This window comes from Lynx rufus, unplaced genomic scaffold (genome assembly GCF_022079265.1).
Source record: "Lynx rufus isolate CCGP_SWC_20201006 ecotype Redwood Valley unplaced genomic scaffold, mLynRuf1.p SCAF_3, whole genome shotgun sequence".
NCBI classification, from domain to species: Eukaryota; Metazoa; Chordata; class Mammalia; order Carnivora; family Felidae; genus Lynx; species Lynx rufus.
The window spans coordinates 105578508-105597347 of NW_025814845.1; the positions used below are offsets into that span (position 1 = coordinate 105578508).

General features: G+C 36.0%; 1 protein-coding gene across 1 annotated transcript in view; it reads left to right on the plus strand.

Moving 5' to 3' along the window:
- Nucleotides 1–18840, plus strand: part of INTU (inturned planar cell polarity protein) — an 88277-nt gene that overhangs the window by 52896 nt on the left and 16541 nt on the right. The window contains exons 7-13 of the mRNA XM_047091957.1: nt 826–903; nt 7946–8135; nt 9845–9898; nt 10568–10630; nt 11436–11657; nt 12259–12741; nt 14575–14672. Coding sequence (XP_046947913.1) covers nt 826–903; nt 7946–8135; nt 9845–9898; nt 10568–10630; nt 11436–11657; nt 12259–12741; nt 14575–14672 — 1188 coding nt within the window. The remainder of the gene's footprint in view (nt 1–825; nt 904–7945; nt 8136–9844; nt 9899–10567; nt 10631–11435; nt 11658–12258; nt 12742–14574; nt 14673–18840) is intronic.

Here is an 18840-nt window from a genome sequence, read left to right on the forward strand (position 1 = left end):
CTTTGCCACTATGCCTTTTACGAGCAAAATGAGAAAAGTGCCACCCCACAGAAGATCAGGTCAGGTGTATAATCCAGGAACATGTGTTTTCAGAGGGGAGATCATCTTCCTGTGATGGCTGCAGTGAATAGTGGGGACCCAACCAGGAAGTCATTGTGAGGAAGTAGAGAGAGTAACTTTAGAGCTAAGAAGATGGATGTCCACAGGCAGGTTCTACTCCCTTTAAGTCCTTGTACAAGTTACTTAACTTCTTGGGCCTCAGTTTACCCATTGCTATAATAGCAATAATCAGATCTACTTTGTAGAATTTTTGTCAGGCTACCAAGAAAACAGTTAATTCCATTTCTTTCCTCTACTTTCTTTCCCTTCTCCCATTTGTTTAGGGCTGTCTTTTGTCACAGAAGTTGGAGGTTCGGTTGAGATCTGGGTAATACTGGAAAGTGTCAAGAATTTAGCATTTTTTTCTGAGCTCAGATACTGCACAACTTTATATGCATTAATTTAATCCTCAAAATGAACCTGAGAAGGGCTTAGTGATTATTCCCCCATTTTATACATGAGGAAACCGAACCCTAAGGAGGTATAAACAATTTCCACGTAGGTAGTGATATAAAAGTCCTTACTTGACCCATGCTAGAACTCCAAGTCTAGATATCAGAGTCTTCAGTTACTAATTCAGTGAACCATTTTACACAGCCATAGTCGCAGTTGACACACAGACTTTTCACATTTCTTACATATAAAATGGAACGATGTTCTGCTTCTTTTAGATATGTATCACTTGGTTATGTTATAAATGAACAAATGTATTTTTCTTCTTTTTAGAGTTCCTCTCCCTCAGCTAAGGAGTATGATAAAAGATGTTGCCCAAACCTTAACATTTATGTATGGTTCTTTAGATAGGTAAGTATGAATTGAATCTCAAGTTTTTTGTTTGTTTGTTAAAAAAAAAAAAAAAACTTTTAACCATAGAGAACAAACTGATGGTTATCAGAGGGAAGGGAGGTGGGAGGATGGGTAAAATAGATGACTGGGATTAAGGAGTGCACTTGCTGTGATAAGCACTGGGTGATGTAGGAAAGTGTCGTATCACTATATTGCATACCTGAAATTAATATAAAAGAGTGTTAACTATACTGGAATTAAAATAACTTAATAAAAAATAATATTAAAAATAATAAAGATACCAGTGCTCCTAAAAAAATGAACCTCAAGTTTTAAGCACATGATTCCAAATCACCTTTTGCATTTAATACTTTTCCTAGTTTGGCAAGTTAGTTATTTGTTTTGTTTTGTTTTTTTCTTTCTCTGATTTTCTCATCTTTTATTACTGGCTTCATTTTACAGTTCTAGGCACTTTTTCACTTGATCTATTCATTGCTTTTTCATTTTTGGTCTCATGTTAGTTTAGCAAAATAAAGTAAAATAGTGATAAAACCATAATTATATTCTGACTTGATATATTTCTATAGAAGCAAATATAAGGGCATTTCTTCAAAACAAATACAAAAAGGAGTAAGAAGATTTTAAGTTGTGTTGTTCTCTCATTATAAGACCAGTGTCAAATGCACTGTCCTAAAATGTGATTCTTCTTTCTTAAACCAATTTTTAAATTAAAAAAAAAAAGCACTATTAAAATATATAGATGACACAGTAAAGATATTTAGTTTCATGTGTGTCATATGTTTCCTATACAATATGAATACAGTATATATATTCCCTTTTAAAATATGTGTGGGCTCATGTTATGCCTATTTTCCTGCTTCTTGTTTTTTTAACATTACAGTAAAATATGATGCATCTTTCTTGATCTAAAGGAGGCAATTTGAGGTAACTTCAGGATTTGAACACATGAAATTATGGATGAAAAAAAGATTTTTCTGTTTGTGGGATTTTTTCTAAGTTCCAGTACTTCAGAGAGCTAAAATGATACCTTTGCTTTCAAAGCCTTAAGAGTATATAAGTATAAAGATCCAAAACAGTTTATATGTCTTTCCAAACCACAGTGGTATTGGCTCTCTGTTTATCTCTTATGGATCTTTGTTACCACTGTTCTCAAAGCAGCCTGAAATAACTTTCTGTGACATTGGGACTGTGTAGTATACAGAATTCTCCTCAATAAGCCTCTTAGGAGACACATCCCTCTCAAACCTAATTACTGGTAAGCCTTTTCCAAATGTGTGAACTACAAAAGGCCAGGCAGTCACCAACATTGTTTTTAACTTTTACTAATAAGGAAACTTTTAACCAATGAACAGTAAGGATATGGTTGTAAACTACTTCCTTAAATTTACACTGGGTGAGCAAACCTTGCTATGTTTTACCTTAACTGAAGCTTCATGTTTTCATAAAAACAGAGATAATTAAAGATTAAATTCCTGAGATGAATTCCATAACTTAAGACAATCATTTGGGGTTGTTCTGCAAATTCCAAATGGACGAGGTTATGAGCAGAGGGACTCTTCATTTCTGTGAATTTCATTTTGAAATTTAGCTTTCTTTTACTTGGAAGTATCACCAAATTGGCAGCAAGTTTTAGTTTCTTCTTGTTCTAGTGAGAATTGGAAAGGCAAACTAAAATAATGAATGTGAAGATCCATTGAGTTCTTATGACCAAGAAGCAGTATGGATCCAAGATGTTGTTAATAGTCATTTTGTAGTAATTTTTAATAAGGTTTTTTCTAATTATGAAAGATATTAAAGGCCCATTATGAAAAATTATGAAAAGATTAAGAAGTCCAAAGAGTTAATTTTTTTATTTTTTTAAGTTGTGAGCTATTTAGTTCCTGTGACCCACAGAAAAGTGATTATGTATTAACAAGTTTAGGGGCACCTTTGTGGCTCAGTGGGTTAAATCTCTGACTCTTGATTTCTGCTTGGGTCATGATATCATGGTCATGAGATCAAGCCCTGCATTGGACTCCGTGCTGGGTGTGGAGCCTGCTTAAGATTCTCTCTCTTCCTCTTCCTTTACCCCTCCCCTACTCATGCTCTCTCTCCAAAAAAAAAAAAAAAAAAGTTTAGTATTGTGATCATATTAAAGATAGATTTCCTCCACTATTCCTAGCAAAACTATCAGCAGACTCTAAACAGTCTGTCTCCAAAACATACCTCAAATCCATTCATTTCTCTCCATCCTCACTATCACCTTGTACAGCCACCACCATCTCTCACTGCTATAACAATCTCCATTCTTGCCACTTTAATAAATTTCCAGGGATGTTGGCCTGTAGTTCTCTTTTTTTGCTTGGTCTCCATCTGGTTTGGGAATCAAAGTAATGCTGCCTTCATAGAATGAGTCGGGACGTTTTCCTTCCCTTTCTATTTTTTGGAGCAACTTGAGAAGGAAAGGTATTATCTCTGCTTTAGATATCTGGTAGAATTCCCCAGGGAAGCCATCTGGTCCTGGACTCTTATTTGGAAGTTTTGTGATAACTGATTCAATTTCTTCACTAGTTATGGGTCTGTTAAAATTTTGTTTCTTCCCATTTGAGTTTTGGAAGTACTTGAGTTTTGGGAGTACTTCCCGTTTGAGTTTTGGAACTACAGGCCAATATCCCTGATGAATATGGATGTAAAAATTCTCAACAAGATACTAGCAAATCGAATTCAACAACATATAAAAAGAATTATTCACCATGATCAAGTGGGATTCATTCCTGGGCTGCAGGGCTGGGTCAATATTCGCAAATCAATCAATTTGATACATCACATTAATAAAAGAAAAGATAAGAGCCATGTGATCCTGTCAATCAATGCAGAAAAAGCATTTGAAAAATTCAGCATTCTTTCTTAATAAAGACCCTCGAGAAAGTCGGGATAGAAGGAACATACTTAAACATCATAAAAGCCATTTATGAAAAGCCCACAGCTAATATCATCCTCAATGGGGAAAAACTGAGAGCTTTCCCCCTGAGGTCAGGAACACAACAGGATGTCCACTCTCACCGCTGTTGTTTAACATAGTGTTGGAAGTTCTAGCATCAGCCATCAGACAACAAAAGGAAATCAAAGGCATCATAATTGACAAAGATGAAGTCAAGCCTTTCACTTTTTGCAGATGACATGATACTATACATGGAAAACCTGATAGACTCCACCAAAAGTCTGCTAGAACTGATACATGAATTCAGCAAAGTTGTAGGATACTAAATTAATGTACAAAATCAGTTGTATTTTTATACACCAATAATGAAGCAACAGAAAGACAAATAAAGAAGCTGATCCCATTCACAATTGCACCAAGAATCATAAAATACCTAGGAATAAACCTAACCAAAGACGTAAAAGATCTGTATGCTGAAAACTATAGAAAACGTATGAAGGAAATTGAAGAAGATACAAAGAAATGGAAAAACATTCCATGCTCATGGGTTGGAAGAATAAATATTGTTAAAATGTCAATACTACACTATCAACAATAGCCAAAGTATGGAAAGAGCCCAAATGTCCATGGATGGATGAATGGATAAAGAAGAGGTGGTATATCTATACAATGGAGTATTACTTGGCAATGAATAAGAATGAACCCTTGCCATTTGCAACTACGTGGATGGAACTGGAGGGCATTATGCTAAGTGAAATTAGTCAGAGAAAGACAAAAATCATAGGACTTCACTCATATGAGGACTTTAAGAGACAAAACACATGAACATAAGGGAAAGGAAACAAAAATAATATAAAAATCATATTATAATAATAGGGAGGGGGACAAAACAAAAGAGACTCATAAATATGGAGAACAAACTGAGGGTTACTGGAGGGTTGTGGGAGGGGGGATGGGCTAAATGGGTAAGGGGCACTAAGGAATCTACTCCTGAAATCATTGTTGCACCATATGGTAACTAATTTGGATGTGAATTTAAAAAAAAATTTTTTTTAAATGTCAATACTACCCAAAGCAATCTACACATTCAATGTAATCCCCATCAAAATTGCACCAGCATTCTTCTCAAAGCTAGAAACAAACAATCCTAAAATTTGTATGGAACCACAAAAGACCCCAAATAGCCAAAGTAATATTGAAGAGGAAAACCAAAGCAGGAGGCATCACCATCCCAGACTTTAGCCTTTACTACAAAGCTGTAATCATCAAGACAGTATGGTATTGGCACAAAAACAGACACATAGACCAATGGAATAGAATAGAGACTCCGGAATTGGACCCACAAATGTAGGGCCAACTAATCTTTGACAAAGCAGGAAAGAATATCCAATGGAAAAAAGACAGTCTCTTTAACAAATGGTGATGGGAGAACTGGACAGCAACATGCAGAAGAATGAAACTAGACCACTTTCTTACACCATTCACAAAAATAAACTCAAAATGGATGAAGGACCTGAATGTGAGACAGGAAACCATCAAAACTCTAGAGGAGAAAGCAAGAAAAAACCTCTCTGACCTCAGCCGCAGCAATTTCTTACTCAACACATCTCCAAAGGCAAGGGAATTAAACGCAAAAATGAACTATTGGGACCTCTTCAAGGTAAAAAGCTTCTGCACAGCAAAGGAAACAATCAACAAAAGTAAAAGGCAACTGATGGAATGGGAAAAGATATTTGCAAATGACATATCAGACAAAGGGCTAGTATCCAAAATCTATAAAGAACTTTCCAAACTCCACACCCAAAAAACAAATAATCCAGTGAAGAAATGGGCAGAAAACACAAATAGACACTTTTCTAAAGAAGACATCCAGAGGACCAACAGGACATGAAAAGATGCTCAACATCACTCCTTATCAGGGAAATATAAATCAAAACCACACTGAGATAACACCTCACTCTGGTCAGAGTGGCTAAAATGAACAAATCAGGAGACTATAGATGCTGGAGAGGATGTGGAGAAACGGGAACCCTCTTGCACTGTTGGTGGGAATGCAAACTGGTGTAGCCGCTCTGGAAAACAGTGTGGAGGTTCCTCAGAAAATTAAAAATAGACCTACCCTATGACCCAGCAGTAGCACTGCTAGGAATTTACCCAAGGGATACAGGAGTGCTGATGCATAGGGGCACTTGTACCCCAATGTTTATAGCAGCACTTTCAGCAATAGCCAAATTATGGAAAGAGCCTAAATTCATCAGCTGACGAATTGATAAAAAAGTTGTGGTTTATATATACAATGGAATACTGCTTGACAATGAGAAAGAATGAAATCTGACCATTTGTAGCAATGTGGATGGAACTGGAAAGTATTATGCTAAGTGAAGTAAGTCAGGCAGAAAAAGACAGATGCCATATGTTTTCACTCTGATGTGGATCCTGAGAAACTTAACAGAAGACCAGGGGGGAGAGGAAGGGGGGAGGGGAGTTACAGAGAGGGAAGAAGGCAAACCATAAGAGACTCTTAAATACTGAGAAAGAACTGAGGGTTGATGGGGAGTGGGGGAGAGGGGAAAGTGGGTGATGGGCATTTAGGAAGGCACCTGTTGGGATGAGCACTAGGTGTTGTATGGAAACCAGTTTGACAATAAACTATGTTTATTAAAAAAAAAATTCCAAATGCGGTTAAAGCAGTCTTTTTACATTATAATCTGGCTCCTACATATCTTTCTGATTTCAGATCTCAAACCACATTTCCCCTCTGGCTGGTCTGTGGACACCCTGGCCACACTTGTTCCACACTAGGGCTTTTGCACTCTTTTCTCTCCCTAGATCTTCTTGACATTGGGATCTCAGCTAAATGTCCATTCTCAAAGACTCTTCCCCAACTTTTGATATAAAATAACCAACCAGTTACATCACCCATTCACATGATCTTGTTCTCTGTATATCTCTTTGTACAAGTTCTTGTTTTTACTCTTTGTTCATTAGTTGTCTTTCTCCATTAGAACATGAGCTCCACAGAAGCAGAGACCTTGTCTTTTGTCTTGATATTTTTACTGCGGTACCTCCAGCAAGGAGAATAGTGCCTAGAACATAGTTGGCACTCAAGCAATTTGTTGAATGAATCCATGAATATTATTCTGATGTATTAATGGTACATATACTAGCTATTGTGTTATCAAGCAGGCTATTCCAATGAATAGTTGCAGGCAATGCTCTATTATTTTTACATAACTAAAGTCAAGTGTTTAGTGTGTGTGTCTCTCTATCTCTTTTTCGGTTCTTCAGTAGTGTTGCCTACATTAGTGAAGAGGGGAAAAATAACTTAGGCTAATTATGTGCTTACTGTGTTCAGTAAGTAATAAGTATAATAAATAAATAAAGTACTAAGTACTTTGCATGCAAGTCAGATTGTATTATCCCCATTTTTAGAGTTGGAAACAAAAGTTCAAAGAACTTTTCCTGAGATAACTACCTGGTAAAAGCAATGATAAGATTCAAAGACAAATATGTTCTATTACAAAGCTCAAAATTTCTTTATTATTCCATCCTGCCTGAAAGATATTGAGAGGTTAAATGGTTAAGAGATAAGGTAAAAGCAACATTTTTTTACAAACATTACATTTTTTTACAAAAAGGTTACTTCAGTCCATTTTGTTGTAGATATACCGCTTGTGTTAGCCCTGTGGTTCTTCCATAATACCATCTACTCAGTGCATTTGAAAGTAGGTTTTCGGTGCAATAACATTATAGCAGTAATTTTTTTTTAATTTTTTTTAACATTTCTATTTATTTTTGAGACAGAGAGAGACAGAGCATGAACGGGGAGGGGCAGAGAGAGAGGGAGACACAGAATCGGAAACAGGCTCCAGGCTCTGAGCCATCAGCCCAGAGCCCGACGCGGGGCTCGAACTCACGGACCGCGAGATCGTGACCTGAGCTGAAGTCAGATGCTTAACCGACTGAGCCATCCAGGCGCCCCTAGCAGTAATTCTTCATAAGGGAGAGGAGGAAGGAAGAGAGCCTATGTATTTGGGAAAGATCCACTCTCCTAGGGACATACAAAAGATGACCACTATTTCCGTATGTTTTTCTGACTTACAGCTGTTGTTTCTTCAGTGCCTTTTGCCAGGTTGAGAATGTTCCTCGTCTGGATCATTTTTTCATCTTGTTCTTTCAAAGAGCACTTCAGCCTACTAAACTACATTCCAGTGCCAGTTTGAACGCACAACAATATGATGCTTCCAGTGCAGTGCTTTTAGACAGTCTCCCTGGAGTTCGGTGGCTCACACTTCCACAGGAAATCAAGGTAATCCTGGGTGTCATAAATAAAAATCAGAACCAGTTGCCTTGTAATTTTTTATCTTCTCTCTTTTTTAGCCTTTTTGTATTTTCAGGATTGTGGGTAAGAGTTGAAGCCATTGATTGATGAAGTAGGTGATCCAGTACAGTGAACTTAGACAAATATTTCTTTCTAAACAGAAATTAGCTCTCTCATCTTACTGTAACATTTAAGCATTTTCTAAATTTGTAATACTTCTCAGAAATCATAATTATATGGTGTGACTTGCTTTTGTTTATCAGATGTTCTTTTTTTTTTAATTTTATTTTTTTTTAACCTTTATTCACTTTTGAGAGACAGAGAGAGACAGCATGAGCGGGGAAGGGGCAGAGAGAGGGAGACACAGAATCTGAAACAGGCTCCAGGGTCTGAGCTGTCAGCACAGAGCCCAACGTGGGGCTCAAACTCATGAACTGCAAGATCATGACCTGAGCTGAAGTCAGACGCTCAACCGACTGAGCCACCCAGGCGCCCCAGATGGTTTTTTTTTTTTAATGTCATTTTTCTTAAGGTACACTGGAATAATTAAGAGAGTAGATACTTTGTTCTCTTAAGGAATGTGAAGAAACAATTATTTTAACCTTGTACATTAGCCTACAGAGTTCAGTAGCAGGAATAGCAGCCTGTAAGCATTAATATCTGTGAGATCAGAATTAACAAGTGGGTACTTTTCTTGTTGTCTATTATTTTTTACAAGAGCACCAAAGCCACAAAAAGGAGTACATGAAATATTTGCTAGATACAGAAAAATGCAGGTCACAAATGAGTAATAAGTCATAGAGTGTGAAAAGTATTGAAAGGCATGACTAATGTTTCCAAAGCTTTTGTCATCTCAGTAAGACACAGTTTGTGAAATAGTCCTGCAGAGAGTGCCTTGGCCTTTAAAAAGAAAAGGAAAAGGAAAAAAAAGGATTCTTTTCCACAAATCGCATTTATGCCACAAGCTTTAACTGCCTAGTTTTCAATTTATATATATGTATTACAGATTAAACTACAGATTAAATTTATTCTGTTTTTAAATTTTGAATGTTTCATGGAAGAACAAACACATGAAAGAGTTTGGGCAATTTCCATAGAAACAAAAGCTAAATCCTAAGTAAGATTTTTCTAATAACCCTGTAGGGTAGCTAAACTGTGCCAGGTTCCAGGGGAACACTTTTCTTCATGTTTTAATCCATAAATAAAGATTAAAAGTCCTTTTATATAGAACATAGGAAAGAGACAGGGAAGAATGTTTATTTTCCAGGGATCTAACTGTTGAGAAATATACAGCAATAGAGGGGGAAAAAAAACCTCAAAATAGATTGGGTACATTAAGATGGGTTATTTTCCTGTAAGAATTTTGATAGGTTCAAAAATTTCCTAATTCAAAACTAGAAAGCAATTTTTTAACCTCATAAGTTATTTTGCATTGAATACAGAGTGAGGTTCATTTTGTAATAATTGAGATTTAATTGAAAAATGACAATATGTTAAATAATTTTTTTCCATGTAATTGCAAAGCTTAAAACAACATGTTCTATTTTCGGACATTTCTTAAATATCACAAAGGAGAAAGATACTTATTCAATTCTTCAAGTAATTATTAAGCACTTTTATGAGGCCATTACTAAACAATAACCGAGTTAAATGGTTGTGGTTTTTTGTTTTTTGATTTTTGTTTTTTTCCCACATAGATGGAACTAGACACAGCATTGAGTGACTTAGAGTCTGCAGATTTTGCTGAACTGGTAAGAAAGCCAGTGGATTTTAGGCTTAATGTTGATTTCATATATTGTAAATCAGCCATTATTCTAAATATTTTTCAAGTGGGCATGTAATAATCTTGAAATACGTAGCATTGGATCTCTATTTTGACATGAACAAAATTTATTTTCCTTGCCTTAAAAAAACTTCTTATTTATTTAATATTTATTTATTTATTTATTTATTTATTTATTTATTTATTTTGATGTTTATTTATTTTTGAGAGAGAGCAGGGGAGGGGCAGAGAGAGAGGGAGACACAGAATCCGAAGTAGGCTTCAGGCTCCGAGCTGTCAGCACAGAGCCTGACACGGGGCTCGAATCCATGGACCATGAGATCATGACCTGAGCTGAAATCAAGAGCTGAATGCTTAATTGACTGAGCCACCCAGGCGCCCCACTTATGTTCTGTTCTTAAATGTCTCTAATCAACAGTATCTTATAAGAATAAAAAATAAGATTGCTTTCAGCCAAAAATATATGCACATTATTTTTCACCCTAATACCCTAGTATGTTCATTTCTAAAGAAGGCACTATGAAAAGTTCAGTTACTAAAGAATATAATTGCCATTTTTAATTATTATAGCTTTACTAGGATTTTTTTAATCATGAAAAACAAAGAATATAAATCCACTGTGGTTTTGCTCCCCCAGTCTGAGGACTACTATGACATGAGGCGGCTGTATACAATTTTAGGATCTTCTCTATTTTACAAGGTAAGTTGAAGTCTGAAATTTTTATAAATGTCCAACTGCCATATGAAGAGACCTAAAGTAAATTTTCTCAAACTTCTACAAACATGAAAAATACATTTATCTCTTTTCCTTTGAATGTAGTTACCATAAAATTAAGGTCTTCAAAAAAACCCAGTACCTACAGATTTACAAATACAATAAATATTTTTGATATTATTACTTTCATTACATACATTGCATTTGCAGATGTATAAGCAGAAACAGTAATGGAGGAACCAAGTGCGTAGGAGAGAAGAGCAATACTCTCTCGGTTTCTTTTTGCAGCAGTGCACTTTTTTTCTTATCCTCAGACATAACCATGTATCTTTTTAGTAAATCTTCTAACATTTCATTGACTTCCATGCAAAGCAAATTAAGCATCAAATGAATTTAAGTGTTTTGGCACTTCAACAAGATTTTTAAACATGATTTAAAACATATCTAAAAAAGAATCAGACAGTACAGAATGGTACACAGTGAAAAGTAAGTCTGTCCTCACTGTAACTTCTCTTCTCCACTTTCCATGCTCAAAATTCAGTTCTTTTCTAACTTTGCCAAATAGTCAGATTTATACTACTCAGGCCATCTTGCTTTGTGCTAAAGTCTGTGGTAGACAACTTATCATAAATATTTGATCTCTAATTGACCTCAGAAAAAGAACATTTATTTTTGCTATATCTTTATTCTATTTAAAACTGGAATATTTTAAGCTAACTGAAGTACCTGTAAAACTCTTAGAAATATATTATGACATAGATGACTTCTGTTCTTTGTGGTTAAATTCAAGGGTTATTTGATCTGCAGTCATTTGCCTAAGGATGACCTTATTGATATTGCCATATACTGTCGCCACTATTGCCTACTGCCGTTAGCAGCAAAACAAAGAATTGGTCAGTTGGTTATATGGAGAGAAGTGTTTCCTCAACATCACCTCCAACCTTCTACAGACTCAAACACTGAAGTCTTTCAGGAACCTGAAGGAAGATATTTTTTGCTAATTGTTGGCTTGGTAAGTTTACTTTGGTTTCTGTGTGTGCGTTTTGGGGTGGCTTTTTTTTTTTGGCCATTTACTATCTTAAAATACACAAACAAATATGACAGCTTAAAATTATGAGCGTGCCAGATACTAGTATTCAAGAAAATGTTATATGTCCCTTATTCCTTTTCTTTTACATCCATTTAATGCTCATGAAGAAATATTAATGAAGCCCAGAATAAGATTTTATCAGGTTCTTAAGATCTTTTGTTCTCATTTCTGTAGTGGTTTTATCCTCTGGTTTGTCTTGGGAAAGAGAGACATGAAAAGAATATAGAATCAGAAAAAACATGTGATTGTAGATAAAAGGACTTCTAATCACTGTGGCTCTTTGAAAGCTACCTTAGGGAATTCCATGTACCAGAAAGTGGTCTTTGATGGTATACCAAGAGAAGGCAATATGAGATTTGTTTTCAAGGATGATCAGGAAGCATTGAGAATAACTAAGAAACTGAGGCAGTTTTTAATAATCATATGATTATACCATGTTTTTCGTACTTATAAATTTATGCATGCACACTACATATAAACATTTTCATGTAGCTAAATCTCTATTAATATTTTTGTCTTATAGAAGCATTATATGTTATGTGTACTATTAGAAGCTGGAGGCTGTGCATCCAAAGCTATTGGGAATCCTGGACCAGACTGTATATATGTGGATCAGGTCAAAACAACTCTTCACCAGCTGGAAGGAATAGATTGTCGCATAAATGAACGGCTAACATCTCCAAGCCCCTGTTTGTCTTGTGCTGACTGGTTCCTTACTGGATCACATGAAAAATTAGATAGTTTGACAACCTCACCTATCCTCAGTAAGCTTCCAGGTACTTCCAAAGTAGCAACCTCTCCAACATGCAGAAGAATTCTTTTTGGTGACTATTCCTTAAAGACACGTAAACCCAGTCCTTCCCAAAGCAGTGGAGGATCTGACAATGGTTGTGAAGGTGGAGAAGGTATTCACCTGAGTCCCCACTCTACACCAGATACAGTACGGAAACAACAAAGAGAACCTCAGGGCTCTGATGGTTCAGAAGAAAGTGGGGCCTTGCTTAAGGTGTGTGTTCATTTGAGTGTGTACATTTGGGAGCTACTGTCTTTCCAGTTCTTATTTTATAATTGCAAGAAAATTTTTAATGGCAAATCATTTTTCATTTGATCTAGTGGTTGTTTTGGTTATTGTTAGCAAACCAGTGATTTAGAACCAAAAAAGAGAGGGGCGCCTGGGTGGCTCAGTCGGTTAAGCAGCCAACTTCGGCTGAGGTCATGATCTTGCGGTCCGTGGGTTTGAGCCCCGCGTCGGGCTCTGTGCTGACAGCTCAGAGCCTGGAGCCTGTTTCAGATTCTGTGTCTCCCTCTCTCTGACCCTCCCCTGTTCATGCTTTGTCTCTCCCTGTCTCAAAAATAAATAAAACGTTAAAAAAAATTTTTTTTTAGTAAAAGAATAAAAAAAAAATAAAGAAAGAACCAAAAAGAGAAAGAAATATCAAGTAATAAAATAGTAGCATCCAGGACAACTGCTTGACACTACTTACAAGTAGGAAAATTCTTTAATCCTTCCTGCTTTCCCTGTTCATCTTTCTTCTGTCACAAGGTTAACAGAGAACATCCTAGTTGTGTGGGATTTTAGATGCCTGATTTAACTAAATAAGCAATAAAATATTCAGCAGAAACAGAGAATCAGAAACCTAAAAAAATATATTTATGTAAATATATGTGTATATACATGTTATTCTATAGGTTTTTATAGTTTTTTTTTGTTTTGTTTTCATCTGAATCTATAAAGGCTGGTCTCCATTGTCAATAATTTAAAATGTGATTATAAAACAAAGAGAATGTTCATTTTTCAGATTCTTTATTTTTATCCTTTTTCTATGTTTTTGGATACAATAATGTATCCAAATGATCATCAAAGTAATCACCCCGGGAGATCTTCTACTATTCTAATGATGCTCTACTTTCAGAACACTTTTGAAACTTGCTTGTCATTTGGATTGTTGGAAGTGATGTCAGACAAGACATGAATAAGGTAGAATCTGAGAAGGGGCACCAATAAAATATGAGATTCTGAGTGTCATGGCATAAATAGCCATAGCTTCCATCTTCTAATTCCAAACAATACAGCAGTCTTAGAGTCTGAAGTGGATATATTTAGAAAATACCCGCATTCGTCCTATATATTCATTATCCCAGTTGGTGAAATTGGTAGGAAACATAGTTTAAGAAGTAGTAGGCTTAAGAAGCCATGAATAACTCTGAAGAGAAATTAAATAATCTCTATAATCGAGCTATTCAACAAATTTGATTGAACACCTATTATGTGCCAAGGGCCATGCTATACAGAAGAAATACAAAGATGGGTAAGACATCCCCTGCCTTTGAGGAGTGCAAAGTCTAGAGAGGGAGACAAGCACATTTACACATAAAATATAACAAAACTTGGGGCACATGGGCAGCTCATTTGATTGGTTTTGGCACAAGTCATGACCCCAGGGTTGTGGGATCAAGCCCCACATTGGGCTCTGTACTGAACATGGATGGAGCCTACTTGAGATTTTCTTTCTCCCTCTGCCCCTCTTCCCCTCTCACACTCTCTTTCTCTCTCTCTAAGATAAAGAAAAGAAAAAAAAAATGAAAAAAAAAGTGTAACAAAACTTGATAGTGGCTCTGGTAGATTTTCAGGAAGAACTATGACATCCTTCTATGACATGGCCCTAGGTCACTGTTAGCGAAGAATAAGCCAGGAGGTATAAGTTAGCCTCAAACATATTTAAAGGAAACATTGCAAAATACTAAATAGTTCTCTTAGAAAGTTTTCAGTTTTTACACTATTTCTGCTGTTTGATTCCATTCTTAGGTGCAAACTGATCTACTTAACTGCATTTTTCAGGTCACTAAACGGAAGTCTGCTCTTCCAAATCCATTTCATTTGGGGAACTTGAAAAAGGACTTTTCAGATAAAGAACTGGAAATATATAACACAATGAAGTAAGAAGCATCCTTGTATTCTTTTTTTAAAAAACGTGTCTTCGAGCAAACTTTACAGTAAGAAAGTACAAATCCATAACATATAGAGATTTAACTCAAAAATGTAATTGTGATATATCTTACATATTAAAGGTAATGTCTATGCTAATTCACTAATGTTTTTCATTATACAATAGGGAACCCGTACTCCTATTATAAGAGATAAAAAAACAGAGTGATGTTTCAAAATGTGAAAGTCCCCTCTTATCTCTTTTCCACAGGTAACCTCCCTTTTGTATGTCTAATTTTTTTATTATAGTATTTACTGTTTTTAGGCTTTGGTGGATGCTGCAGTCTGCTGCACAGATATTCCATAGCCCAGGGTACTCCTTCCAGTGTTTGGGGATAATGGCTGCTAACTACTCACAGCTGAGTCTCTTGTTCTGCTTGGAAGTTTATTGACTCAGCCAAGATGACAATTTCTCCCTAGAAATAGCCCACATCTAAGGACTAATAGATAAGTTGAATACAAAGACTTGGCCTAAATTCGAGACAACTCTAAAAGGCCATCCAATCTCATAGTTCCAAGTGGTATCTGCTGAGATTTTGTTTCAACCGCAGTGTGGTTCAGCTTTTCCCTCTGCTCAATCCTGCTTCCTCCCACACTTGTGGGACTTGCTCCCACAAGTGTTGTTCCCCAGACTTCTCCCTAGTAAACTTCCTTGCTGCATCTCCCTCTGAGTCCGGGGGTAGGAACTGAGCCTATAACACCCATTTTAGGAAAGAAATGAAACCTCAAACTTACATTAAGTAGGAATTCTGAAGTAAAAGGAACGGAGTGAGAAGAGCATGTCTATAATTATTAAAACATAAAATGCCTATAATTATTAAACTCTGTAATTATTAAAATGTAAAATGTTACGTATTCACTTCTTGTGCAACTATTATGTGGTGACGAGCTGTCTGAGCTTTGCCTGATGTTTAATTATGATGTCATGTGTGGGATCAGTTAGTATAACAAACTCCATTGCACACTTCTATTTGAATAAGCAGACACATAAATCACACAAAAAAAGTTCAGCACTATTACTTTCTTAATCATGAAACATCTTTTTAAAGATTATGAATGTTTATTTTTTTGTTAATGTTTATTTATTTTTTATGTTTATTGATTTATCTTTGAGAGAGAGAGAGAGAGAGAGAGAGGGAGAGACAGAAAGAGAGGGGGAGAAAGAGAATCCCAAGCAGGCTCTACACAGTCAGCATAGAGCTGGACGTAGGGCTCAAACTCACAAACCATGGGATAATGACCTGAGCCGAAATCAAGAGTTGGACGCTTAATCAACTGAACCACCCAGGCACCCCAAAACATTTTATAATAAGTTCAAATATATATGTCACAGAGTTGTCAGAAACGGCTTTTTTTTCCTGACGTTAGAGCAAAAACAAGGTAACTTGTCTGCATAAAATAATGTAATGGGAATCTAATGTGTTAAATTTAATGCCTTCAAAAACTATGGTTAGTTTTTTAATAGTTAAAAATGTTTTTTAAACAAATCTAAATCAAACCTTTTGTAGAGCTTTGAAATACTTTCCCAAACCCTCGTCTTCTATTTAACAACTACCACTCTGAAATTTTATTACCCCCACATCTTACTTTTTAAATGTGTGTGTGTTATTTTTACCTTATCTCTAGTAAAAGAAAATGTTTTACAAGTTCAGGCTTGAACATAAATTCATATACAATGTAAATCATAGGCTGTCTATTTAAAAAGATCCTACAGAGGTGCCTGGGTGGCTCAGTTGGTTAAGCGTCAGACTCTTGATATTGGCTTAGGTCATGATCTCCGGGTCATGAGATCGAGCCCTGTCTGGGGCTCCGTGCTGAGCATGGAGTCTGCTTGGGATTCTCTCTCTCCCTCTCCCCCTGCTCCTCTCCCACTCGTACTCTCTCTCTCTCTCTCAAAATAAAAAAATGAAACATTAAAAAAAAATTTTTTTAAAGATGCTACAGATGCATATTTATTTTCTTTATTGACATGAAAAATGTTCATACTATGTAGTTAATTTTAAAAGTATGAAATAAGCCAGTGTAGATTATCCTAATTTCTGTGTATACACTTTTGTAAAATAAAAATATATAACATATTAAAAATAATATACACAAAGCAGTTCATTTAATAACCAAGTCCTATACTCTACATTCTAATAATTATTTATTCCATTCAACCCCTATTGTTCCTACTGTAGATCAGGCTCCCATTGTCTTACTTGTTTTACTGCAACAGTCTCCCAACTCCCAGCCTACCATGAATCCATTTTCTGCTGTAGGAGTGACCTTTCTCAATAATAAATGACTTAATCTATGCTTTCACAAATATTTTGTCTTCCCATTGGGCAATTGTTTGATGATTTTTAAACTTGCAGTGTATCCACTGAGTTAATATACTCTGAATGAGTTTATGATTTTCAAGAGCTAAATTTCCTCACTGTGTTGTGGATTTTTTTTTTTTTGAGAGAGAGAGAAAGTTAAAAAAGACAACAAAAATGTTGATTCTAAACCTCCCTAAAAAGGAATCTTATTAATTTCTCTTTTTATTTTTTTTTTTTTTAATTTTTTTTTTTTTTCAACGTTTATTTATTTTTGGGACAGAGAGAGACAGAGCACGAATGGGGGAGGGGCAGAGAGAGAGGGAGACACAGAATCGGAAACAGGCTCCAGGCTCCGAGCTGTCAGCCCAGAGCCTGACGCGGGGCTCGAACTCACGGACCGCGAGATCGTGACCTGGCTGAAGTCGGACGCTTAACCGACTGCGCCACCCAGGCGCCCCTTAATTTCTCTTTTTAAAGAATTGTTTCTGTTCTGTACCTTTTCTTAATTTTGAAGACCTCTAAAATAAAATGTATGTTTTAATTTATTTTCCTTTTTGAATAATCAAAATTCCTCTCTTCTTATTTGAGTTACTAATTGAAAAAGATCAGCCACCAGTTGAGTTGTTAATGAGCCAGCCACCTTCTAGAAAAGTATGAGAAAAATTTGCAGATGATCTCCTTTCCGGTCTATCCCTGGTCTGAAAAAAGAACCAAAGCCATAAATCACTAATAAGAAGGAGAAATTATTCTGATCATGCCTCCTAATTAAGAGTTTAACAGGATTTTAACTAGCATGGATGATCAAAGGCAGTATCCAGGCTAAGAGATGTTACATGCCTTTTCTCTGCCTCTGTTCTTATGGCTGGAAAAAAATCAACTGAGAGAATGTTTTAAAAATAGACATCAGAATTAGAATGGGGGCAGCTTGAGTGTTTGAAATGCAAATGGAGAATTGCTGTCCATATGTTTAAAGATTGCCCGTCAGAAGTCATCAGTGGAAAGGAAAAAGTAAGGGATAGTGGAGTAAGCTTCAGAGTTAGCTTAGCTCAGCCACTTAGCTGTGTGACCTCAAGCAAGTTAATCTGAGATCTCTGAACACTGGTTTCCTCGTGTTTAAAATGAGGTGAGTAATACTATTTAATATCTCACAAGATCATTGTTAGAATTAAGACTAAGGTATTTTAAAGCCCCCCTCCCACCCCAGGCACAGAGAGGGCATTCATTATGTGATACTATTAGTATTTTGTTGTTGCTCTCATTGTTATTCTTTAGCTCTTCTTACCATTGGTAGAAATAAATACTATAGATTCTACTGACTTGTCTGAGACCTAAATAGGGGAAGAAAGAATGGAGAAATGAAAATAGTAAGAGAACATGTAAGGGAAGGAAGACGGTGATGATGAATAGTAGAATACTACCAGTAATTGTCATAGTATTCTAGATTATTAACCCAGTTTTGCAGTCACTAATAATAATTTTATTTTTCTTCAGGATCATCAGTCTGACTGTTATGCTACAAACTTAAATGTGTTCATTTTGTTGGAAGGTGTTCTTGTATGTGGTCCACTCTGGACTGATACCTTATTTATGACTTGTAGGTATCTGGGCCAGACAGGGGCTGAGTTATTTATTACCAACCATGGAAAAAGAAGGGTTTAGCCAATTTGGGTTGTTTAGCAAAGGAATAATTAAGTGGTTTGCAATTGGTGTTTATCCTCACATACCATGTAGTATTTGCCTCCATTAACGAATTGATAATAACCCTAGCTGTACTTTAGTTAAGGAGGAAATGGGAATTAAATATTTGTACTAGTTT